Source organism: Camellia sinensis, chromosome 5 (assembly GCF_055761805.1).
Source record: "Camellia sinensis isolate YWXY chromosome 5, ASM5576180v1, whole genome shotgun sequence".
Lineage (NCBI taxonomy): Eukaryota > Viridiplantae > Streptophyta > Magnoliopsida > Ericales > Theaceae > Camellia > Camellia sinensis.
The window spans coordinates 139,960,606-139,981,329 of NC_138965.1; the positions used below are offsets into that span (position 1 = coordinate 139,960,606).

At 34.9% G+C, this 20,724-nt stretch overlaps 1 protein-coding gene across 2 annotated transcripts; it reads right to left on the reverse strand.

Annotated features, from left to right (window-relative positions):
* Nucleotides 1-3,818, reverse strand: LOC114298995 (uncharacterized). Of its 2 annotated transcripts, none has more exons than XM_028243670.2 (3): nt 3,378-3,818; nt 3,151-3,265; nt 1-2,825 (listed from the first exon to the last, which is right to left on the reverse strand). In XM_028243670.2, the coding sequence occupies exon 3, from the start codon at nt 2,527-2,529 to the stop codon at nt 289-291; it is 2,241 nt and encodes a 746-aa protein (XP_028099471.2). In that variant the 5' UTR covers nt 2,530-2,825; nt 3,151-3,265; nt 3,378-3,818; the 3' UTR covers nt 1-288. The 2 variants fall into 2 exon arrangements, with proteins under 2 accessions (XP_028099471.2, XP_028099470.2); XM_028243669.2 differs by having other exon boundaries at nt 1-2,829.
* Between the last annotated feature and the right edge of the window lie 16,906 nt (nt 3,819-20,724).

A 20,724-nucleotide genomic window follows, 5' to 3' on the forward strand; every position in this document is an offset into this window, starting at 1 on the left:
TTCAAAAATGTCTACAACTCCGACAAATCACTATATAGAATCTGCAAGATAAACAATGAGTTCAAACCTACACAACAATGTATTATTGAAGTGAGCCACACATAGGATAGCTGATAGTGAACTAACTTAACTAACCTAATGCCAATTGACCTAGAGCACTAAAAGTTGAAAATCTAATTAATGGAACTCCATAAATAATCAACACAACTAAGAAAATTCTTTGCACAGGATAAGGGTTTTACCTGAATTACTATAGCTGAGAAAAAATTATCCGCACGGCCCATAACATTAAATGGGTGCAGCACAAGTGGTTCTAAAATGGCCCGTCTGGTTGCAACGGCTACAATGCACGACTCGCTTCACGCGGCCACGATCCTCCGCCCGCACTCGCTTCTTCCTTAGCCGTCCAGGTGGTCTGAGCGATTTAGGTGGATTAATAACAACCTCATCGGCTTTGCTTGCATTTGGATCTCCCTCCGATAACTCATTCCACAAAGTTTTATCGGGAATTGGATGTATTGTTTGGGAATATGTCTTGCGATACGTCGCAATAGTGAAACAGATCTCAGTAAATCTATGTACATTCTGTCTGCAAGAAATCAGTGCCGCTACAGCATGTGCACAGGGCAAACCGTACAGCTGCCAACCCCGACAGAGACAGCAACGATTTCGAATATCAACAATATTTGTTCCTTCATGAGATATAACTTCGAATTCAGCTTCATTTGCGCGAAGAACTTGGTATGTGCGTGCACGCTCGACGGCCTCTGCAACACACCTCTCAGCAGCAGGCACAAGAATGGATGTCCATTGCATACTCATTTCTCTGCGTTCATTGAACCAAGTCATAAGCTGCCTTCTAATACATTCCATCATCTGAATGATCGGTAGCCCAGAGGCTTCTGGAAGCCAAGAATTTAATGATTCAACTATGTTAGCTGTCAGATGCCCGAATCGTGTTCCCTCAAAATAAGCTGTTGCCCACAAGCGGGGCGGAACTCGCCTAATCCAATATGCAGCATCTGGTGACATCTCCTCAATCTCAAGAACTTTAGCTTCAAATTCAATTACTGTGAGAGAATGAGCAGCTTCCCAGAAAAGGTTAACAAGCATTGTATTATTAAACTCTTTGCGAAAGCTATCACTCAAATGACACATGCAAAATCCATGAAATGCGGTTGGGAAATTCGCTTCCACTCCATCTACAATGCCCTTTTGCCTATCTGACAAAATCGTAAGCCTTGGCATGTTCTCCGTATTGACCTCAAGCAGGTTATGAAGTTCAGAGAGAAACCACATCCAGTTATCATTATTTTCCTCATCAACAACACCAAATGCCAAAGGAAACAGAGAACCATCCCCATCAAATCCAGTAGCTAAAAGTAAAGTACCAAGGTACTTGCTTTTCAAGAATGTCCTATCAAGCCCGAGGAGGGGCCTACAACCATTCAAAAACCCATAAATCGAAGCTTGAAATGAAATAAAGAGACGCTGAAAGCAATTATCTGTTGGATTCCCATAAACAGATGCAATGCTTCCCAGATTTGTCTTTTTGACTTGTTCACAGTACTGTGGCAGGAGGCGATACCCTTCTTCAAAGGATCCACGCATGGCAGCCATAATCCGCTCCTTGCCCCGCCACGCTTGCTTGTAAGACAAAGTGATACCATGAACACGGTGAATCTCTTCCAGTATCTCCTTTGGCTTGCAATTAGGGTTTTCCTTGAGGCGTTGCTCCACAGAGTTTGCAACCCACTGAACTGAGGCTTGTTGATGGCCAAGATGAGCAATACCTCCACATGTATGAGCCTCGTGGATGGTTCTGATCGTAAAAGTCGGTACACCAGGAAGTTTTGCTGCATGTATGCGCCATGGGCATCCCTCAGTGGCACATCTTGCAGTAAAACGAGTCTTATCGGATTTTATGGTCTGCATTTCGAAGTGAAGGGCAATAGCTGTGTCCCTCAAACCTCTTCGACAGCTCTTGACATCTGGGAATTCTTGTCCAACATGGAGCTCATAATTAGCCGCTACAGCAAGCGTACGTTGCTGAATAACAGGAGTGACTACAAGCTCGGTTTCCTGAACATTCATCTCCTCGGCAGGTTCAATCCCCATTTCGTGGTTCTTGTCTACAGCTAATTCCAAATTGTCATCAAGTTCTTGGTTCTCAGTAACAGCCTCAGCTATAGCTAACTCTTGGTTCTGTTCAGAAAGAGCCAATTCATGGCGGTCATTTTTGGGCTTCTGGTCCATAGCTAATCCATTCTCATGTTCATAACCATGATCATCATCCCCTCCGTGGTCATCAGTCTTTCCTAAACCCATCTCATGTTCATGAGCATGTCCCAAACCCAATTCATGGTCATGGGTCTGTCCCAGAGTCACATCATGCTGGTGGGTCTGTCCCAATTCCAAGTCATGGTTCTCACCAAGAACTAGGTTGCGGTTATGGCCTATCACTAATTGCTGGTTCTGCCCAAGAGCTAAATTGTGATTTTTCCCGAGTATCAAGTCATGGTTAGCCATTGAAGAAGCAGAAACAATAATCAACAATAATTACTCCTCAGCCCCCAACAGTTGACAGTTCAAAAATCCCACCTTTCTAACTATACCCGAACACACCTTTCTCGAATAACAGGTACCTTTAATTGAAAACTTACAACTACCCTTCATTGACATAAGAAGCAAAAACTGTAATAGCAATCGAAGTCAAAATGTACCAAATTGGACAATCCAATTATTTGGTTTCTTGAATTATCAAATTCCACGAATAAACAATCAATCAATGGTTGGCAAGAAACACTGCCTCTTCCCAATCAGGCCTGCCTTCAATACCACAAGCAAAAAAAGAAAAGAAAAAAAAATTCTATTTTGTTTCATGCCACAAAAAAAAAAAAAAAAAATACAAAACATAAAACTCTGTTTGGTTTGTTTCAGAACCAAGTACTAATTTGGAGAAAAAAAATGAAAAATTCAAAAACACTTACCATTTTCATATTGTTTTCTTCTTTTTATGCAAAAACAGTTCTTGAAAATTCAAAAAATCTTTTTAAGTGTTTATTTTCACCAAACTCTATATAGATTCTGAAAATGAAACCAAACAGAGAAGTATCACTGAACACAAAATGAAGATCAAGAAGACCATACCAAACCAAACAAAACCAGCTTCAGCTGCTCTGATTACTTTTCGGCTTCTCAAATCCGCAAAGAATCGAAACCAAAGCCCCACCAAATGTGCCATCCATACATGGATTCTTCTGAACTGCACCATCAGATGTGAAGCAGCAAAATGCAAGAAAAAACAAACCCATTAACATTCACACAAAACCCATCAGAAAAAACGCAGAATCAATCGCAACAGATCAAAAGGTTACCTGAAATCGAGAAACCCAAAAAAAGGAGAGTTCTTCAAAACCCTAGGATGATGATTAAGAGTTGGGTTTTGGAGCAAAAGGTGAAGAAAGTGGGAAAACAAAGGACGATCAGGTGCAGATATGAACCAAGGACAAGGATTGGGGCTCGTACTGGTGTGTGTGCGTTGTCGGAGGGTGATTCAATGGGAGCAAACCGACAATTTGAAACAGAAAAGAAGAAAAAAAAGAAAAAAAGAAAAGAAGAGAGTGAGAACTGGCGGGTAAGTTGGTTGGAGAGAGACAGAGAGTGCTTGTTTTGTGGGAAAATCGGAAAGAGGGAAGGGCAAGAAAGGGGAGGAAAGAGAAATAGAGAGGGGCAGAAGAGGGTGTTGGGTGGGTTGAGATGGGAAAACAGGCAGAGTATGAAGAGAGAGATGGGTATTTAGGTCAAAATCATTGTACAACTCCTTCCTTTGTCCTTGATTGTACTATATTAACCTTATTGAATTTATTTTATTTTATTTAAATTTTTTGGGAGTAAAAGTGGTGATTTTTATTTTTATTTTTTCTAACCCCAAGTCCCTTTTATTTATCTATTTATTTTATTATTTTGTTATTTTGGTTCTATAATATGTGGGCTTGGTTTTCATTTAATGGCAAGTAAGAAAATGATTTGGCATTTGTCAAAATTCACCCAAAATGTTACAAAAAAGAGAAAAAAAAATAGAGGTGATTAAAAAAAAAAGGCATACTTTACTTTAAGTTTGGACCATGTGTGGTTTATCCTCTAACATTTAGAAATAATTACATGAAACCAAAGTATTTTGTAGATTAAAATGTACCGTTAGATATTCTGTGCAATTTAATAGCAAGTGTGAAATATGTGACAGACATAAGAGGCTTATTCGCTTATTTTCAAAATTCAAGGGGGTAAATTGCACATGAAATAAAGTACAGGAATTAAAATACACTTTGTCTTTCAAATAAATGATGAAAATATAGAAGTATTTTAGTCTTTTTTTATTAAATCATTAACGAGTTTAACAATGCACTTCAGTTCACAAAGCATAAGGGAATTATGTGGTTATTTTTAAGTATTAGAGGAGTAAATAACACATGGTTCAAACTAGAAGGAGTAAAATGAAATTTGCCAAAAAAAAAAAAAAAAAAAAATGAGAGAAGAAAATATAATTAGATAATGGAGCAAATTTATCTGGGAAAGGAGGTCTAATTATGAAGTCCATGAACGTGATAATTTATTTTATTTTATTTTTTAAAGGGAGGAAGGAGGAATTTGGTGAGAGAACCGGTAAATACAAAGTATTTTTCATCTCAATAAGTTTCATGCACCATTCAATTACTGTAATAACTAGGGATGATAACAGATCTATTTAATTTGTCTAATACGATTGTATCGACTCAATCTAATTGATTTTAGGTGGATGCATATTTTTTGATGGACGGATGCGAATAAAATATTTCAAAATTTACAGATACAATTTGGATGGCGGATCAATCATCTCACACCCACATAAACCCGATCTGCCGGTAGATAAAGTTAAAAAAAGAAAAGAAAAAAAAAACTGCTAACAAATAACAACATAGAGTAGAAATAATAAAATATATATTTTGTGAAAGTAGAAAATAATATCTTAAAAATATATATGTGCGGTGCCATGGTCTATTATAAGCAAATAATACATATTTTTTTAGAATACTAGTTATTGGAGATTGTAAAAATTATGAATTATTATTCAAAAAAATGTTCAAACTTTGTAAAGTCCAACTGCAAAATCGATCACATTCATCCGTCAACCCACATGACCTGCTCAATCTGCATCTGTCAAAACGGTGGACGAATGTGGATCGATTTTTTTAATCCATACATTTGTTTTTTTAGAAAAATTATATTTTTAAAATTTATTTGAGGTGATCTATCAAATAAGATATATATTCAATATTAAAATTGTTTAAGAAATGATAAATTTCTAAGTTTTTAAAAAATCAAGAAATTTCATAATTTTCATAAAAAATCTCAATAATTGAGAATTGTAAAACAATGAGAAATTTCACAGTTTTTTTTAAACACAAACTAAGAAAATTCTCACTTTTTAAACAAGGCCTATTTTTGGAAGTGCTCATTTTAGTCAAAAATATCACTACAAAAAGTCTATTCTTTTCTCTATTTTTTTTTTGTTGTTGGAAAAAGTCAAAAAAGCCACTAAAAGAATCAATTCCTAAAATAGGCCATAAACTAGGCCAAGTTTGGCATCTTTCAAAAAATTCAAAAAGTCAAAAAGTCACTATCCTATTTAAGTCATATCATCCTATTTAAGTCACATCACCTCTCTAACACATCACTTCAAACCCAACCAAAATCCAACCCATATTTCATAAAAAGTCAAAAAGTGCACTTATTTAGTCTTCCCAAACTTGGCCTAGAAAATTTTCAATTTTTTGAATTGAGTTTCATTTTTACTTGTTATTTATTATTATTTTTCTAACATTGTTGTTGGTTGGGGATTTGTAAGTTCCAAAACTTTTGTACTTAGTGTGTGGGAAAAAACTTACAATCCTAGAAGAATGACATCGACACCGAATTTGAATTATACAAATATTCTTTAAACTTATACGCAAAGAACTTAGAAATCAGTTTCTCCAGCTAGTGTGGTTAGTCGAGAGGACTTTTCAATACTTAAGTCAGTAGGGGATCAAAAATGAATAGCAAAAAAAATTGAGTAATGTAGTATTGACTGTGCTATTGTGTTTTACTGTTGTGATGTTTGTATATAATTTATTAGTGAGCTTTACTAGACATTGTTGAGAGATTTGTGCCACTTTCCCATATTGTTATGTTGAAAGTGGGATCATGTCCCTCATTTGCGATATAACATGACTAGATATGACTATTTCCACATAGGGTGGATTGTCCATTAACTTGGTCCACCCTTTGCTTAGGCTTTGCCACCATACCTAAAATTGAGCTTGGACACTAGCTTATGCTAATTGATCCACACCACGACCAAGCGGTGTGTTCAGCTGCATGCTGATGTGGTAAATAAACAGTTTAAATTTTGTCTTCCACGCTTGGCATTTGTTGATAGGAAATAGTTTGTGAAGTGCCTACACACTTATACATGTTAATCAAATCTCTTCAAGATTCATACATTACGTGAGTATTGTTGGGATCGGGGATCCCACCCAAGACCTTGTAGAAATTATACCAAACAGAAAAACACACCCACACTAAAGGAGACACCATATTTAACGTGGTTCGGCCTCAATGCCTACGTCCACGGAAAAATAGCCGGTTATCACTATAACAATTGAGATATTACAGAAAAATTATAATAGAGGAGGAGCTCACACTCTCCTTACTCACCCACTCATCCGTCTCCCTCGCTCACACCGAGAGAGACGGTGTCTCCGCCTCACATCTCTCAGTCTCTTTGGCTTGCTCTTTCTCACTCTCAACTCTATCCCATCCTCTCCATTTATACACATAATGGTAGGAGAGAGAGTCTTTCAAGTGAGCTGGCTGCCAGCCCACTTCTTCTCCTTTCGGTGGCTTTCTTCACATAGCCAACTCACCTTTATGACTTTGTAGGTTGGAAGAAGCTATGCACTCACATGTGAAGGGAATCACCCCTCACATGGGGTGATATCTAACAAATCACCCCCTCAACCCATGTGAGGTGATCCACTGCATACACTGCTGTTAATCTTGTCACGCCCAAATTTCAACATAGTCTTCTTCTCCTCACTGAGACGTTTGCACCCCATGAAGCTAGAGATAATACACCAGAGATACAAGAGAAGGAGGGAATCCTACATCCTCAACTCAACTCACACCACTCTCTGATTTGAAGAGAGCCTCTGCTCCTATATCCCACAGATCTCTTCCACGCTTTCTGTCTCGGATGCCTTCACTTGCTATGCTTGAACTTGCGTAACCCATATATCCGACACCCCCTGATTGGATGTCCTGCACCCCCTGCTGGGATACCCTTGACTGCCATGCATTACCTTGCAGGACCAGTCATTGGAGCAATAGAAAACTCGTCGTTTATCCCATCAACGTCCTCAGTTTTCTTTGCTCGAAGCTCTTTCTTTGAACTATCAGCCTTTGCCCTATGCACTTCTGAACAACTTCCTAGCGTTTCCATATACGCTCATTGTCTGTGCTTTTTACAATCCCTGATATGTTGTCCAGTAGATTGATGGTTGACAGTAGCTCAATCTGTCAAAGCATCGTCAGCTATGCAATTCCTTGCATAGTGCTCGCACCCATGGTTTCTGGTCTCTCTGCGTCGAGCTCGCTTGAGAGATCCGTATCAACTCTATCCTCCGCTGCCATGGAACTAAAGAAACCACCATAGAGGAAAAAGACTTGCCACTCCTTGGCACGCACTCTTGTGTTTTATCCGTCTTAATTTCTCTATCTAGCAATTCCTGTGAACTTTCAATAACCCGCTGCTGCACACTCCTCTTGCGCCTCTGTACGACACTGTACCCTTGCACTGTTGCACGTCTTCATTTGTGCTTCTGCGCTTAGTATGCTCCTCTGCAACTATTGTTCTACACGTCCACATACCACCAGTACTTACTCGTATACAGTAGCTCCAACAGCCACAGCATTTCCTTGAGCATATACTTGTTTCCAAATCATCTGTCTGTCGATGAATGGACTTTTTGATTGAACCAGATTTTCCGATGAACTTCGGAGATAATCATCTCTGCAATTCTCTGATCGGCCCTGACAAATCTTGATCTCCTTCGATTTGCCATTTGATCAAACCTGATCTCCTCTGGTCTCCAATGATATATCTTGATCTATATCTGGTTGTCCAATCTGGTCAGAATCTGCCCATTCTAACCTCTTCAGTGAATTCGCAGCGTTCCACAATATCCGGCAACCTTCCTTTGACTATTGAAGATGACAAACTCCCATGTTTTGACAATCTTTAAAAATCGTTCAGAATTTCACTATTCTGACCTCGCAGTTGCGTCCGGAGCGGTCCATTTAGCTAGGACCAACCTTCGTTGCACTTCCAGAGACCTCACTAAAAAATAATCCTTGAAAGTTGGGCCACAATACAATTTTCTGAAAATTCTGGGCCAAATTACAATTTTCAAAAGTTCAGGAAATACTCTGTGTTCTAACGAAATATTCTATCCATTGCACCTGACGCTGTCTACCACTTTAATCTGCCTTCTTTTTACTGAAACTCCGATTCCAAAATCTGACCGTACGGATGTGTCAGGAATACTCCAAATAGTTTGAAAGCACTATTGGATCGCCAGAAACGGACTCCGAATAGCTTAAATCAAGCTAAAACATTTTGTACGCCTCAGATCTGTGGCTACACCTTAGCCGCGAAGCACTGGATTCCTCCTCAGAGTGATGACGTGGCATATGACTTGGCACAATTGTGCTGACGTGGCAATGACTGGACTGCCATGTGTTGTTGACGTGGGACACCACATATCGCTGACTCGACGGCCACGTGTCGATGACGTGGGTGACACGTGGCAGTGGTGCTGCCATGCTGCTACTGACGTGGCGCCCCCATGGCATGCGCGTGAAAACACGCGCTCCTTTCATTCACCTTCTTCCTTCCGTCGCGCGTGGGACACGTGTACGCGACTCGGCCGACGCGCCGGCTCACTTCACGGCGTGTGAAGGTGCGTTCTGAGACTGGGCCTCACGCGCCATATTCAGGGGGCGCGTGAGGGGCGTCCTTCCTTCTGTGGTGGTCTTCTTTGCATTTCTGGACTTCTCTCGTCGAGCCCTTGCTCCTGTTATGCTCAAAACCTTATTTTGAGCAATTTGATTTCTGGACAGTTTCCAAAATCACACTGTTTTTGTTCCGAAACGCCACCACGAGGCTCTGATACCACTTGTTGGGATCGGGGATCCCGCCCAAGACCTTGTAGAAATTATACCAAGCAGAAAAACACACCCACACTGAAGGAGACACCATATTTAACGTGGTTCGGCCTCAAGGCCTACGTCCACGGGGGAGTAGCAGGTTATCACTATAACAATGAAGATATTACAGAAAGATTACAATAGAGGAGGAGCTCACACTCTCCTCACTCACCTACTCATCCGTCTCCCTCGCTCACACCGAGAGAGACGGTCTCTCCGTCTCACATCTCTCACTCTCTTTGGTTTGCTCTTTCTCACTCTCAACTCTCTCCCATCCTCTCCATTTATACACATAATGGTAGGAGAGAGAGTCTTTCAAGTGCGCTGGCTGCCAGCCCACTTCTTCTCCTTTCGGTGGCTTTCTTTACATGACCAACTCACCTTTGTGACTTTGTCGGTTAGAAGAAGCTGTGCACTCACATGTGAATTTGATAACCCTTTATTACACCTTCTCGATGGAAAGAGCTTTTACTAAAAGTCTTGGAAGGTGTATTTTTTCATCCTTGTATTTACACATTTATTTATAGACACTATTACCATCAATTTTCACTTTTGCTCCAAAAAGGAATACAACTTTTTACTTACATTGTAGTGGACCCTACCATGTATAGGAAGAGTGTGACTTCTCTATAATTTGCCATTTTACTGGAGGATGTTGTTGAGCTATGGCGGCCTTGATCGGGGCCATCTCAATGATTTAAACCGTTCAATGTATAGAACTCATTAAATATATCATTCTTGTAAAAAAAAATACATTGATCGGATATTAAATATATCACTTAGCAAATCATATTTCTATCAATAGCAAGTATGATCTTTAAAATTGTGACATGAATGTAATTTTTTATATCAGATTTACGTGATTTTTTGCAGAAATGATGTGCTCGACGGGTTTTACACATTAAACAATTTGAATTATCGATATAGACCTAAATTAGGCGCACCACAACCGACAACACTCTCTAGTCATAACGTGAATTCGAGAGAAATCAGATTTGTATAAGAATTACCACCATGCAAGTACTTAATAGAATTTAAGTGATTTAGCATATGTTTGACAAAGTTGTAAAATAAAATAATAAAAAAAACAAAATAAAAATAAAAAAATATCATTAAGTTGGTGAATACCAATTCCATTTTTTTTTTCCTCCATTTTTTTTTTTTTCACTTCTATCACCTTCCTTATAAAATAACAAATAAGAAAACAAAAATTTACTCATTTTGATATCATTTTCATTTGAAATTATCATTTTTTTATATTTAAAAAAAAAGTTAAAAAACACCAATATCATGTTTATTTTTGTTCATAAATTATTTGAAACAATTTAAAAATATTTCCTAAAAATAAGTAAATATAAAAATATTTATTAAAACATATTTTAAAAACATTTTATACAAAACAAATTATCTATATTAATTTCAACATTTATGAGTACGCCTTTTAATTTATACGTTATTAAACCAATCTGTTATTCACATAATAAAGAGGCCTCATGCCATTGCCAATTCATGTTGATCACTCTCTTCATATGAGGAAAAGTATAGTTTAATAAAATTAAAAAAATAAATAAATTATATGTCTGTAGCATTTTTCTTATTTAATGCATAAATTACTTCATAATATATAGGATTGAATTATGATATTTGTGCGAATTAAACCCACAAATATTATAATTTGAATATGATATATAGGGGTCTTTTGACAAGCCAATTAAAAGCAAATTTTTAGTTTTTAATCCATTTAGGTCACATGACCTCTCACATTTTTTACTTACAAAAAAACCAAAAATGAGTTAAAAAGCCAACTTTTAACCAATTTTCCAAATCACCCCACATTCTTTTAAAGGTGTGTATGTCACGACCCACTCCCCGTATCCAATAGTTAAGCATCGTGATGGCCAGTTACTGAAGTTACCTCCGCCAATTCATAAACAAATTAATAAACGCGAGCGGAAGTAATATTTAAGTGAGGGTACCAAAATAATTATCGAAACTTCTATTTTTATTACAAAATTTATTGACCAAAAAGGTCGATATTTATATAGAAAAAAATATCATAAAAGTGTTATGTGTGTCTATTCCGCAACCCCACGTCTAAGACTTTCCAAAAGCTACTTCTGAATTGCATTGTTTCCTGAAAATTGGTAAACAGCTATAACCACATGATAGAGAGAAATATTATACCAAAAGTATAAGAGACACGAAATAACCATGGATAGTTAATTAGGCCAAAATATTTACATAACTCAGTTTGGTAAATAAATCATTGGTGGCAGAAACTGAAATACATAAATTATGTAAATAAATAACCATAACCACGGTACAAAACAGAACAGAACAGAGGTCACACGAGTGATAGTCAAAACAGAGGTACGGACTCAGGATGTGGCTCGTACGGACTATAAAGGTGGCTCCCACAATAGTGTAGCACTTATCTCCGCACAACACTTTGCTCCGCACAGAACAGAAGTCAATGGATCCATGACAAACAGAGAACCACAAAGTGGTCAAACAGAGGCCAATGGTTATTTAAGTCTTCCAAGGCATGGGACTCTCGTAGTAGTACTTACAAAATATAATTATTTATAAGGTTATAATCAAATATTCTTAAAATATAAAACAAACATATCCATGGGTTTCCTTTTAACAAATAGGGTTCAGAAAATAATTCACGTAACTGAAATAATAATATACTTTATAATAATTTATAAAACATAACTTATATAAAATAAATATGGTAAGTCAAAATATACGTAAAATACATTATGGTGACTCAAGGTATAATATAACTCACCTTAACTTTAATACCTTATTCTTTCTTTCCACCATCAAAGACCTTCTCAACTTCCATTATTTTTCCTTCAGTTTCTTCCTTTATTTCTTTATTTCTTTCCTTATTTCTTTTCCCCTTTTTTTTCCAGTTGAACGCCTTCTCCTAATATAAGGAGGTGAGCACGTCTGCGGCCCAACACGTGGCTACGCGTATCTTTCCTACAGATTCGATAATAAATTATATAGATTCATTCTTATCTTTAATAAATATTTAAGATAATTACATTTTGACCCAAGTTTTTAATATAATTATATAAATAATTTAATTCCTAATTAAATTACACTTTATTATATACCAACAGTAAATTAATTATTTATTTATATTTTGACCCCTAAACTTTTAATAATTATATTGTTTTACAAAATTACACATAATAATATATAATAAATTATATATTTTCCTAACTGTGGTTAAATAATATTAATATAAATTCTACAGAATAATTAAAAACCTAGGTTGTTACAATCTTCTCTTCTTTTAAAATTTCGTCCTCAAAATTTGTCTTATGTGTAAGCTATCCGCTGCGCACTCTGATAAATATATATTAGATGATTAACCTGATAAAAAATATTATCTCAAAAAAAAAAAACTTTTATCAAAAGGAACTCACTGCCTAGTTGTCAAAAATTATTTTGGGCCAAAATGAGAAACAATCGGTGATTTTAAAAACTTTTCATTAGTTTTATGATAAAATAAAATAAAATAAGATCACAATTAAACAAGTGACTGAAAATGAAATGACAGAATCATATGCAAGATTTGAAAGAATTTGAGATGAACTTCCATTCTTTTTATCCCTGAATCTTCCATTGAAAGGAAATTGTTTCAAAATTAGTGTCTTTAAAATTTGAACCTACTTGTAAAATGTCGAAACGATTTTTTTTTTTTTTTGAATACTGAACGGAAAATTATATGTATTTAATTATATTATAATTTTGGTAGGTGCTTGAGCCCCACACCCTCTATATATTTTCTTTCTTTTGCTATAACAAATAAAAATGATATCTAATATCCTTTACAAATTATGCACAAAAAAAAAAAAAACATATATCACTACTAGAAAATTGATTTTTTGCGTCTATTTTTTTGTGACTGTCTGATGAGCCGTGGCAAAAAAAAAAAAAAAAAACGCGACGGTAAAATGAAACGCAAGCAGTAGTAAAAGGTTCTTATTTTCTTTCATTTATTTGCGCACTTTTCTTAGTTTTGCCCTAGCAGACTCACTCAACTCTCTCTCTCTCTCATTCTTGCTTTCTGTCTCGCTCTTGCTCTCGCTCACCTGCCCATCGTTGTCTGAAGAACTCCACCGATATGAATCTCTTCCTCAATCCCTCAATCTCTCTGTTTCTGTCTTGATCTCTCTTCCTCTCTTGATCTCTCAATCTCTCTTTCGCACAATCTCGCTCTCTCTCTCTCTGTGTCTCTGTACATCTCTTGTTGCAATTTGCTCGATTCATCGCAGAGAAACCCTAACCCTGCTAGTAGACTGCATTGAAAAGGTCTCTTGGAGTTCTCAAATACAGCAGAATAAGCTCACCTATCATGCATTTCATCTATCTCAAAATTCACCTACATTACACACACACACTTAGACTATCTTTGAGCTTCATTGTGTACAAATCAAGTACCTACTCTTTTCAAATTTCCTCTGTTTTTTCTATTTAGTTTGTTTCGATTCGTTTCATATCTGTACTTGATCTGGTTTTGTATCTGAGAATTCCTGTGTTTTTATTTTTTGCACTGTAATAATACATTTTTTTATTGATTTGTTTGTTCTCATTTGAGTTTGAAACTGCGTTTGATCTGGTTTTGTAGATTAGAGTTCTTTGGTTTATTGTGATTAATTTAGTTATCTTTAGATTCAGTATTTGCCCGTCAAATTGATATGCATCACAATCTCATGATTGTAGTTCTTTGTAATTTTATATAGCGTTAGTCAAATGAAGTTTGAATGATAGGTACTCTTTGAACTACTTGGATTGATCAAATTACAATGACAGCTTATTATTAAATGTCTCTCTCGTTATGCTACTTGTTTTCTTCACATTCAGATTCCAACTCTGTTAAAAGTTCCTTTGTTTTTCTATTCGGTTTGTTTTCATTTGTTCTTGTTCTATATTGAGTTCTTATCTGTACGTGATCTATAGCTCAGAATTCATTGTTGTTTTTTTATTTTTTATTTTTTTATAGCATAATCATACACTTTTGTTTATTCAATTCCAATGTTTTGCTGTTCGATTTTTTACAGTATAATCAAATTCTCTCTATTTCCTTGAATCTCTATGTTCTTACACCATTGTTTTTACTTGTTTTGTTTTTTGGCTTTTCAATCTATTAATATTTATCACCTGATTTTGATAGGAAATTGTTGTTGTTGTTGTTGTTGTTGTTGTTGTTGTTGTTGGTTTTTTTTTTTTTTCTAATGCAGCGCTCGGCTTACAAAAGCATATCAAACTGTTGCTGTTCTATTTGTTCTATTTGAGGTTTTAAAGGCTGTTAATCTGACAGAATCTCTTGAAGTGGCAAATAAGGTGAAACTGACAGTTTGTTGATTGGTGATATTTGAATAATATCAGTCCCTCGAGGGAACTTCTTGTATAAGTTTTGTCTAGGCTAAGACTAACCCACTTTTATTTAGAACTTTGTTGTGCTTCTGGTAGTCTTCTTTCATATTGAGTGTTGATGTATCTAGTTTGTTTGTTTGTTTTGCATATATATATATATATATAAGTTTTTTTTAAAAATAATAATAATAATTGAACATACATATGCATGTAGATTTTGGAAGCTCACAGTAAGGTTGAGGAAAAGACTGCGATATATGTACCTTATAACATGCTTCCTCTTGATCCTGACAGCTCAAATCAAGCAATCATGAAATATCCCGAGGTTAGTTTTTGAATATCTATATTAATGTTCTTGACCTTTTTGAATTATATCTTTAAAGTACCTTTTTTATACCTTGGTTGTTTAATTTACAAATTCAAGCTTCTGTTTCTGCACTTCAAAACACCAGAGGGCTGCCATGGCCCGAGGGCCACAAGAAGAAAGTAGATGAAGACATTCTAGACTGGCTTCAGGCTATGTTTGGATTTCAGGTGACTTTCTTGTTGCTTTCGATCACTTCTTTTCATTTGAATCTTAATGGGGATCTGTTTCTCTAACTATTGATCTGCAGAAGGATAATGTGGCAAATCAGAGGGAGCACTTAATATTGTTGCTGGCAAATGTGCATATTCAGCGATTTCAGCCTGATCAGCAGCCCAGTGTATTCTACTCACAAATAACATTGGCTCATAATATTTTATTTTGTAAAAAAACACTTAGTTATTCATAACATATACCTCATTCATGTTCAATTGGATGACACCGCACTTACAGAAGTTATTAAGAAACTTTTCAAAAACTACAAAAAATGGTGCAACTATTTGGGTCGCAAAAGCAGTCTTTGGTGAGTGGAGATTTTTACTTTCTTATTTTTTTTTATCATTTTTATGGCTTAGTGGAATAATTATATTCTGATTAAGAATGACTTCTTCCTCCATTATCCATATATCTCTCATTTTCTTTCTTGCTAATCAAACATTGACTTGTAGGTTAGCTTAAAACTTTTTTTAGTTCATCATTGTTGTATGTTGTGGTTAATTCTGGTGATTGGTTTAACAAGTCTGCAATTATAAGTGAATTCTAGTTACTTACAATTCTTATTTTTCTAGAATTGTTATCTGCTCTGCTTGAAACATTTTTCCAACTCCCTGATGATGGTACAACCGAATCATATTTTGGTTAAATTTATGCTCATAAATGGTTACTTTCGATTTATGGTCTCATAATGCAGATGAATTTAGTCCAAGTTATAGCATGTTTCCATCACCTCAACTTATTGTTTAGTGAATTTGTTTTCAGGTTAGACTTCAGCTACAAATCTAACAATTGGGGCGTCGGCCTTCTACCAAAAGAAAAAAAATGAAAAGAACTAGTCCCTGTAAGCATTCAGTTATTTCCTTTTTAACTATGGATTTATATAGGTTACACCCAAACTTCTTTTGGAGTTTAATTTTTCTATGCATACAATTCTTTTTCGTGGTTTACCCCTTGCTTTATAAGCATCCAGCTTTATATATAATAGCTATAATAAGCTTGAAGGTGTTGTTTTCTTCTTCAGAATTAAACCAAGATTAGCAGATCCATCATTCAAGCCTGAGAGTAGTCACATTCTTGTTGCTATAGAGAATTTTTTAAATGTGTTACAAATTAGGTACTCGTCACCACTTTTCTGATTAAGGACAGCAAATGCCATCCAGGTTAGAACAGCTATTATTACACTGTCTATTTAATAAGAAACTGTGGCATGACTGGTCAATGGGGCATAAGGATAAGGAATTGGTTGGAAAGCTTGCAATTATAGATAATTTGGATTATAAACATGGGGGCATAAGGATCATGGGGTGTTATTCTTTTGTTTAAAAAAAGCTGCGAACACATGTTTCCAACAGCAAAGGAAAGAAGAGGAATCTTTTTAATTCTCTTTAATTAAGGGGTAGCTTGTGTGATTAAATGATGATTTTGTTGCTGCTGATGGAGACATGTAGTAGCATCTATAGTTAGTTCAACTTTGAGAAAATTGTTTATTATGATAGCAATGAACTGTTTCTAAATCATGTCCCAGATTAGATGTTGATGGCACCAGAAAATGACTTTTAGGAAGTAAGACAATTATTTTTAGACATCCTTATAATCATTCAATTAGTCATGAGTCAATGCTGATGGAGACATGGAGTAGCATCTATGCTTAGTTCAAGTTAGACTTCCTCAACGGAGTGCTTAATTGAGGCATGTTGCTTTAAAAGAAAACATCTATGAAGCAGCAACTACATTGTTCTTAGAAAAGGGGATTATGGGATAATAAAGCTGAAAACCAACTACATTGTTCCATAGATGAAGAGAACAAAACAGTCCATTTGACAGCATTGGAGGGAACAGATTGCTTGGAGTTCTATAAGAGCTATAACTTCATCTTTCAAATCATTCCCAAAAGAGAGACCAAAGTGGTGAAAATTACAATAGAGTATGAGAAATGAAATAAGGATGTCCCTGATCCACAGAAATATCTGAACTACTTGATTAATCTCTTTAAAGATGTTGATTCTAAGCCTGTCCAAGCTTAATGCAATGGCTATATATGAATAATGGTTATAGTATGACACTATGTAATAACAGCTGGAGAGCTCTAGTGTTGATGCTTCCTAGTTTCATGCTTATGACACTACAAAAAATTAAGGTTTTAGAGACTAAAATTTAGGGACAAAGTGTGGTTTGTCTGGATCTAACATTTAGAGATTAAAGAAAATAACACCACTGCTTTCACATTCTCAAACATGACTAAGTGTGGTTTGTCTTGTACTTGATTTGGTATTGACTTAGTTTTAATCTTGTAGGGATAGTGCCATGTGCTTGTAGAATTATATTAAAACTGAGGTAGGTTTTGCACTGCATATCTCGTTGTTAAATTTGCAATAAGAAATATATAGCCTCCTGCTGTTTGAAATCTGGATTGTGACATGTTACCTTTTTTCAATCTAATTGCACTATACCCATAGGAGTGATTTGTATTTTTTTCATAAAAGAACTTTTCCCAAGTTTTTAGTTGTAATAACTTTCACGTATGGCTCCAATTTTGAGACTCAAATGGAATGTTCAATTAAACTACAATGCTATACTGTTTGAATTCTTGTCATTGCTATTCCTAGAATGCTTAATGCTACACTTTTATGCTCTTCTTTTTTCTTTTTCTTTTTTTTCTTTTTTTTTTGCGATGGTAACAAGATGGTCGCCAAAAATCATGTTAGTGTTTTTCTTTGTTTTTTGCAACGACAAAATAACAGTCGCCATAAGTAGTTTAGACGGTCGCAAATAATTTGCAACAGTTGCTTTACCGTCGCAAAAAGTATTTGCCACCCCCACATTTGCGACCTTCATTTGCCGTCGCATGGGCCATCGCAAAAAGTCTTTTACGACTCTTTTTTATTATTTGCGACGGTTTATAGCGGTCGCAAAAAATATTTTTTTTAGTAATGTATATAAAATCATATAAAATTATAATATAATTAAATCGACTTAACAAAATATAATATTTAGGTACTAATTACCCGCTATCCTACTTCCTAAATGTGCCTGTGTCCTATGCTCCAATGATGACTTTTTATTTTTTATTTTTTATAAACCGCTTCTCTGATACCATTTGTCAGGACCTGCTCCCCGTACCCAAGGGTTAAGTATCGTGATAGCCAGTAATTGAAGTTACCTCCGACCAATTCATAAACAAATTAATAAACGCGAGCGAAAATAATATTTAAGTGAGGGTACCAAAATAATCATCGGAATTTCTATTTTTATTACAAAAATTATTGACCAAAAAGGCCGATGTTTATATAGAAAAAAATATCATAAAAGTGCTGTGTGTGTCTATTCCGCAACCCCACGTCTAAGACTTTCCAAAAGCTATTTCTGAATGGTATTGTTTCCTAAAAATTGGTAAACAGCTATAAGCACATGGCAGAGTGAGAAATATTATACCAAGAGTATAAGAGACACGAAATAACCATGGATAGTTAATTAGGCCAAAACATTTACATAACTCAATTTAAAAATAAATCATTGGTGGTAAAAACTGAAATACATAAATTATGTAAATAAATAACCATAACAACGGTACAGAACAGAACAGAACAGAGGTACGAACTCAAGAGGTGGCTCGTACGAACTATAGAGGTGGCTCCCATAATAGTGTAGCACTTATCTTTGCACAACACTTTGTTCCGCACAGAACAAAGGTCAATGAATCCATGACAAACAGAGGACCACAAAGTGGTCAAACAGAGGCCAATGGTTATTTAAGTTCTCCAAGGCATGGGACTCCCGTGGCGGTACTTACAAAATATAATTGTTTATAAGGTTATAGTCAAATATTCTTAAAATATAAAACAAATATATTCATAGGTTTCCTTTTAACAAATAGAGTTCAAAATAATCCACGTAACAGAAATAATAATATAGTTTATAATAATTTATAAAACATAACTTATATAAAATAAATATGGTAAGTCAAAACATATGTAAAATACATTATGGTGACTCAAAGGTATAATATAACTCACCTTAACTTTAATATCTTACTCTTTCTTTCCACCATCAAAAACCTTCTCAACTTCCATTATTTTTCCTTCATTTCTTTCTTCTTTCTTTCCTTCTTTCTTTTCCCCTTTTCTTTCCAGGTAAACGCCTCCTCCTATTTATAGGGAGGTGAGCACGTCCGCGGCCCAACACGTAGCTGCGCATATCTTTCCTACAGATTCGATAATAAATTATATAGATTCGTTCTTATCTTTAATAAATATTTAAGATAATTACATTTTGACTCAAATTTTTAATATAATTATATAAATAATTTAATTCCTAATTAAATTACACTTTATTATATACCAACAGTAAATTAATTATTTATTTATATTTTGACCCCTAAACTTTTAATAATTATTTTGTTTTATAAAATTATACATAATAATATATAATAAATTATATATTTTTTTAACTGTGATTAAATAATATTAGTATAAATTCTACAGAATAATTAAAAATCTGGGTTGTTACAATCTTCACTCCTTTTAAAATTTCGTCCTCGAAATTTGTCATATGTGTAAGCTATCCGATGCGCACTCTGATAAATATATATTAGATGATTAATCTGATAGAAAATATTACCTAAAAAAAAAACTTTTACCAAAGACAACTCACTGCCTAGTTGTCAAAAATTACTTTGGGCCAAAATGAGAAACAATCGGTGATTTTAAAAACTTTTCATTAGTTTTATGATAAAATAAAATAAAATAAGATCACAATTAAACAAGTGACTAAAAATGAAATGACCGAATCATATGCAAGATTTAAAAGAATTTGAGATGAACTTCCATTCTTTTTATCTCTGAATCTTCCATTGATAGGAAATTGTTTCAAAATTAGTATCTTTAAAATTTGAACCTACTTGCAAAATGTCGAAACGATTTTTTTTTTTTTTTTAATACTGAACGGAAAATTATATGTATTTAATTATATTATAATTTTGGTAGGTGCTTGAGCCCGACACCCTCTATATATTTTCTTTCTTTTGCTATAACAAATAAAAATGATATCTAATATCCTTTACAAATTATGCACACACAAAAAAAATTAATATATATATAAAAAATAATATAAAATTATAATATAATTAAATCGACTTAACAAAATATAATATTTAGGTACTAATTACCTGCTATCCTACTTCCTAAATGTGTGTGTGTCCTATGCTCCAATGATGACTTTGTATTTTTTATTTTTTATAAACCGCTGCTCTGATGCCATTTGTCATGACCTGCTCCCTGTACCCAAGGGTTAAGCATCGTAATGGCCAGTAATTGAAGTTACCTCCGGCCAATTCATAAACAAATAAATAAATGCGAGCGGAAATAATATTTAAGTGAGCGTACCAAAATAATCATCGGAACTTCTATTTTTATTACAAAATTTATTGACCAAAAAAGCTGATATTTACATAGAAAAAAATA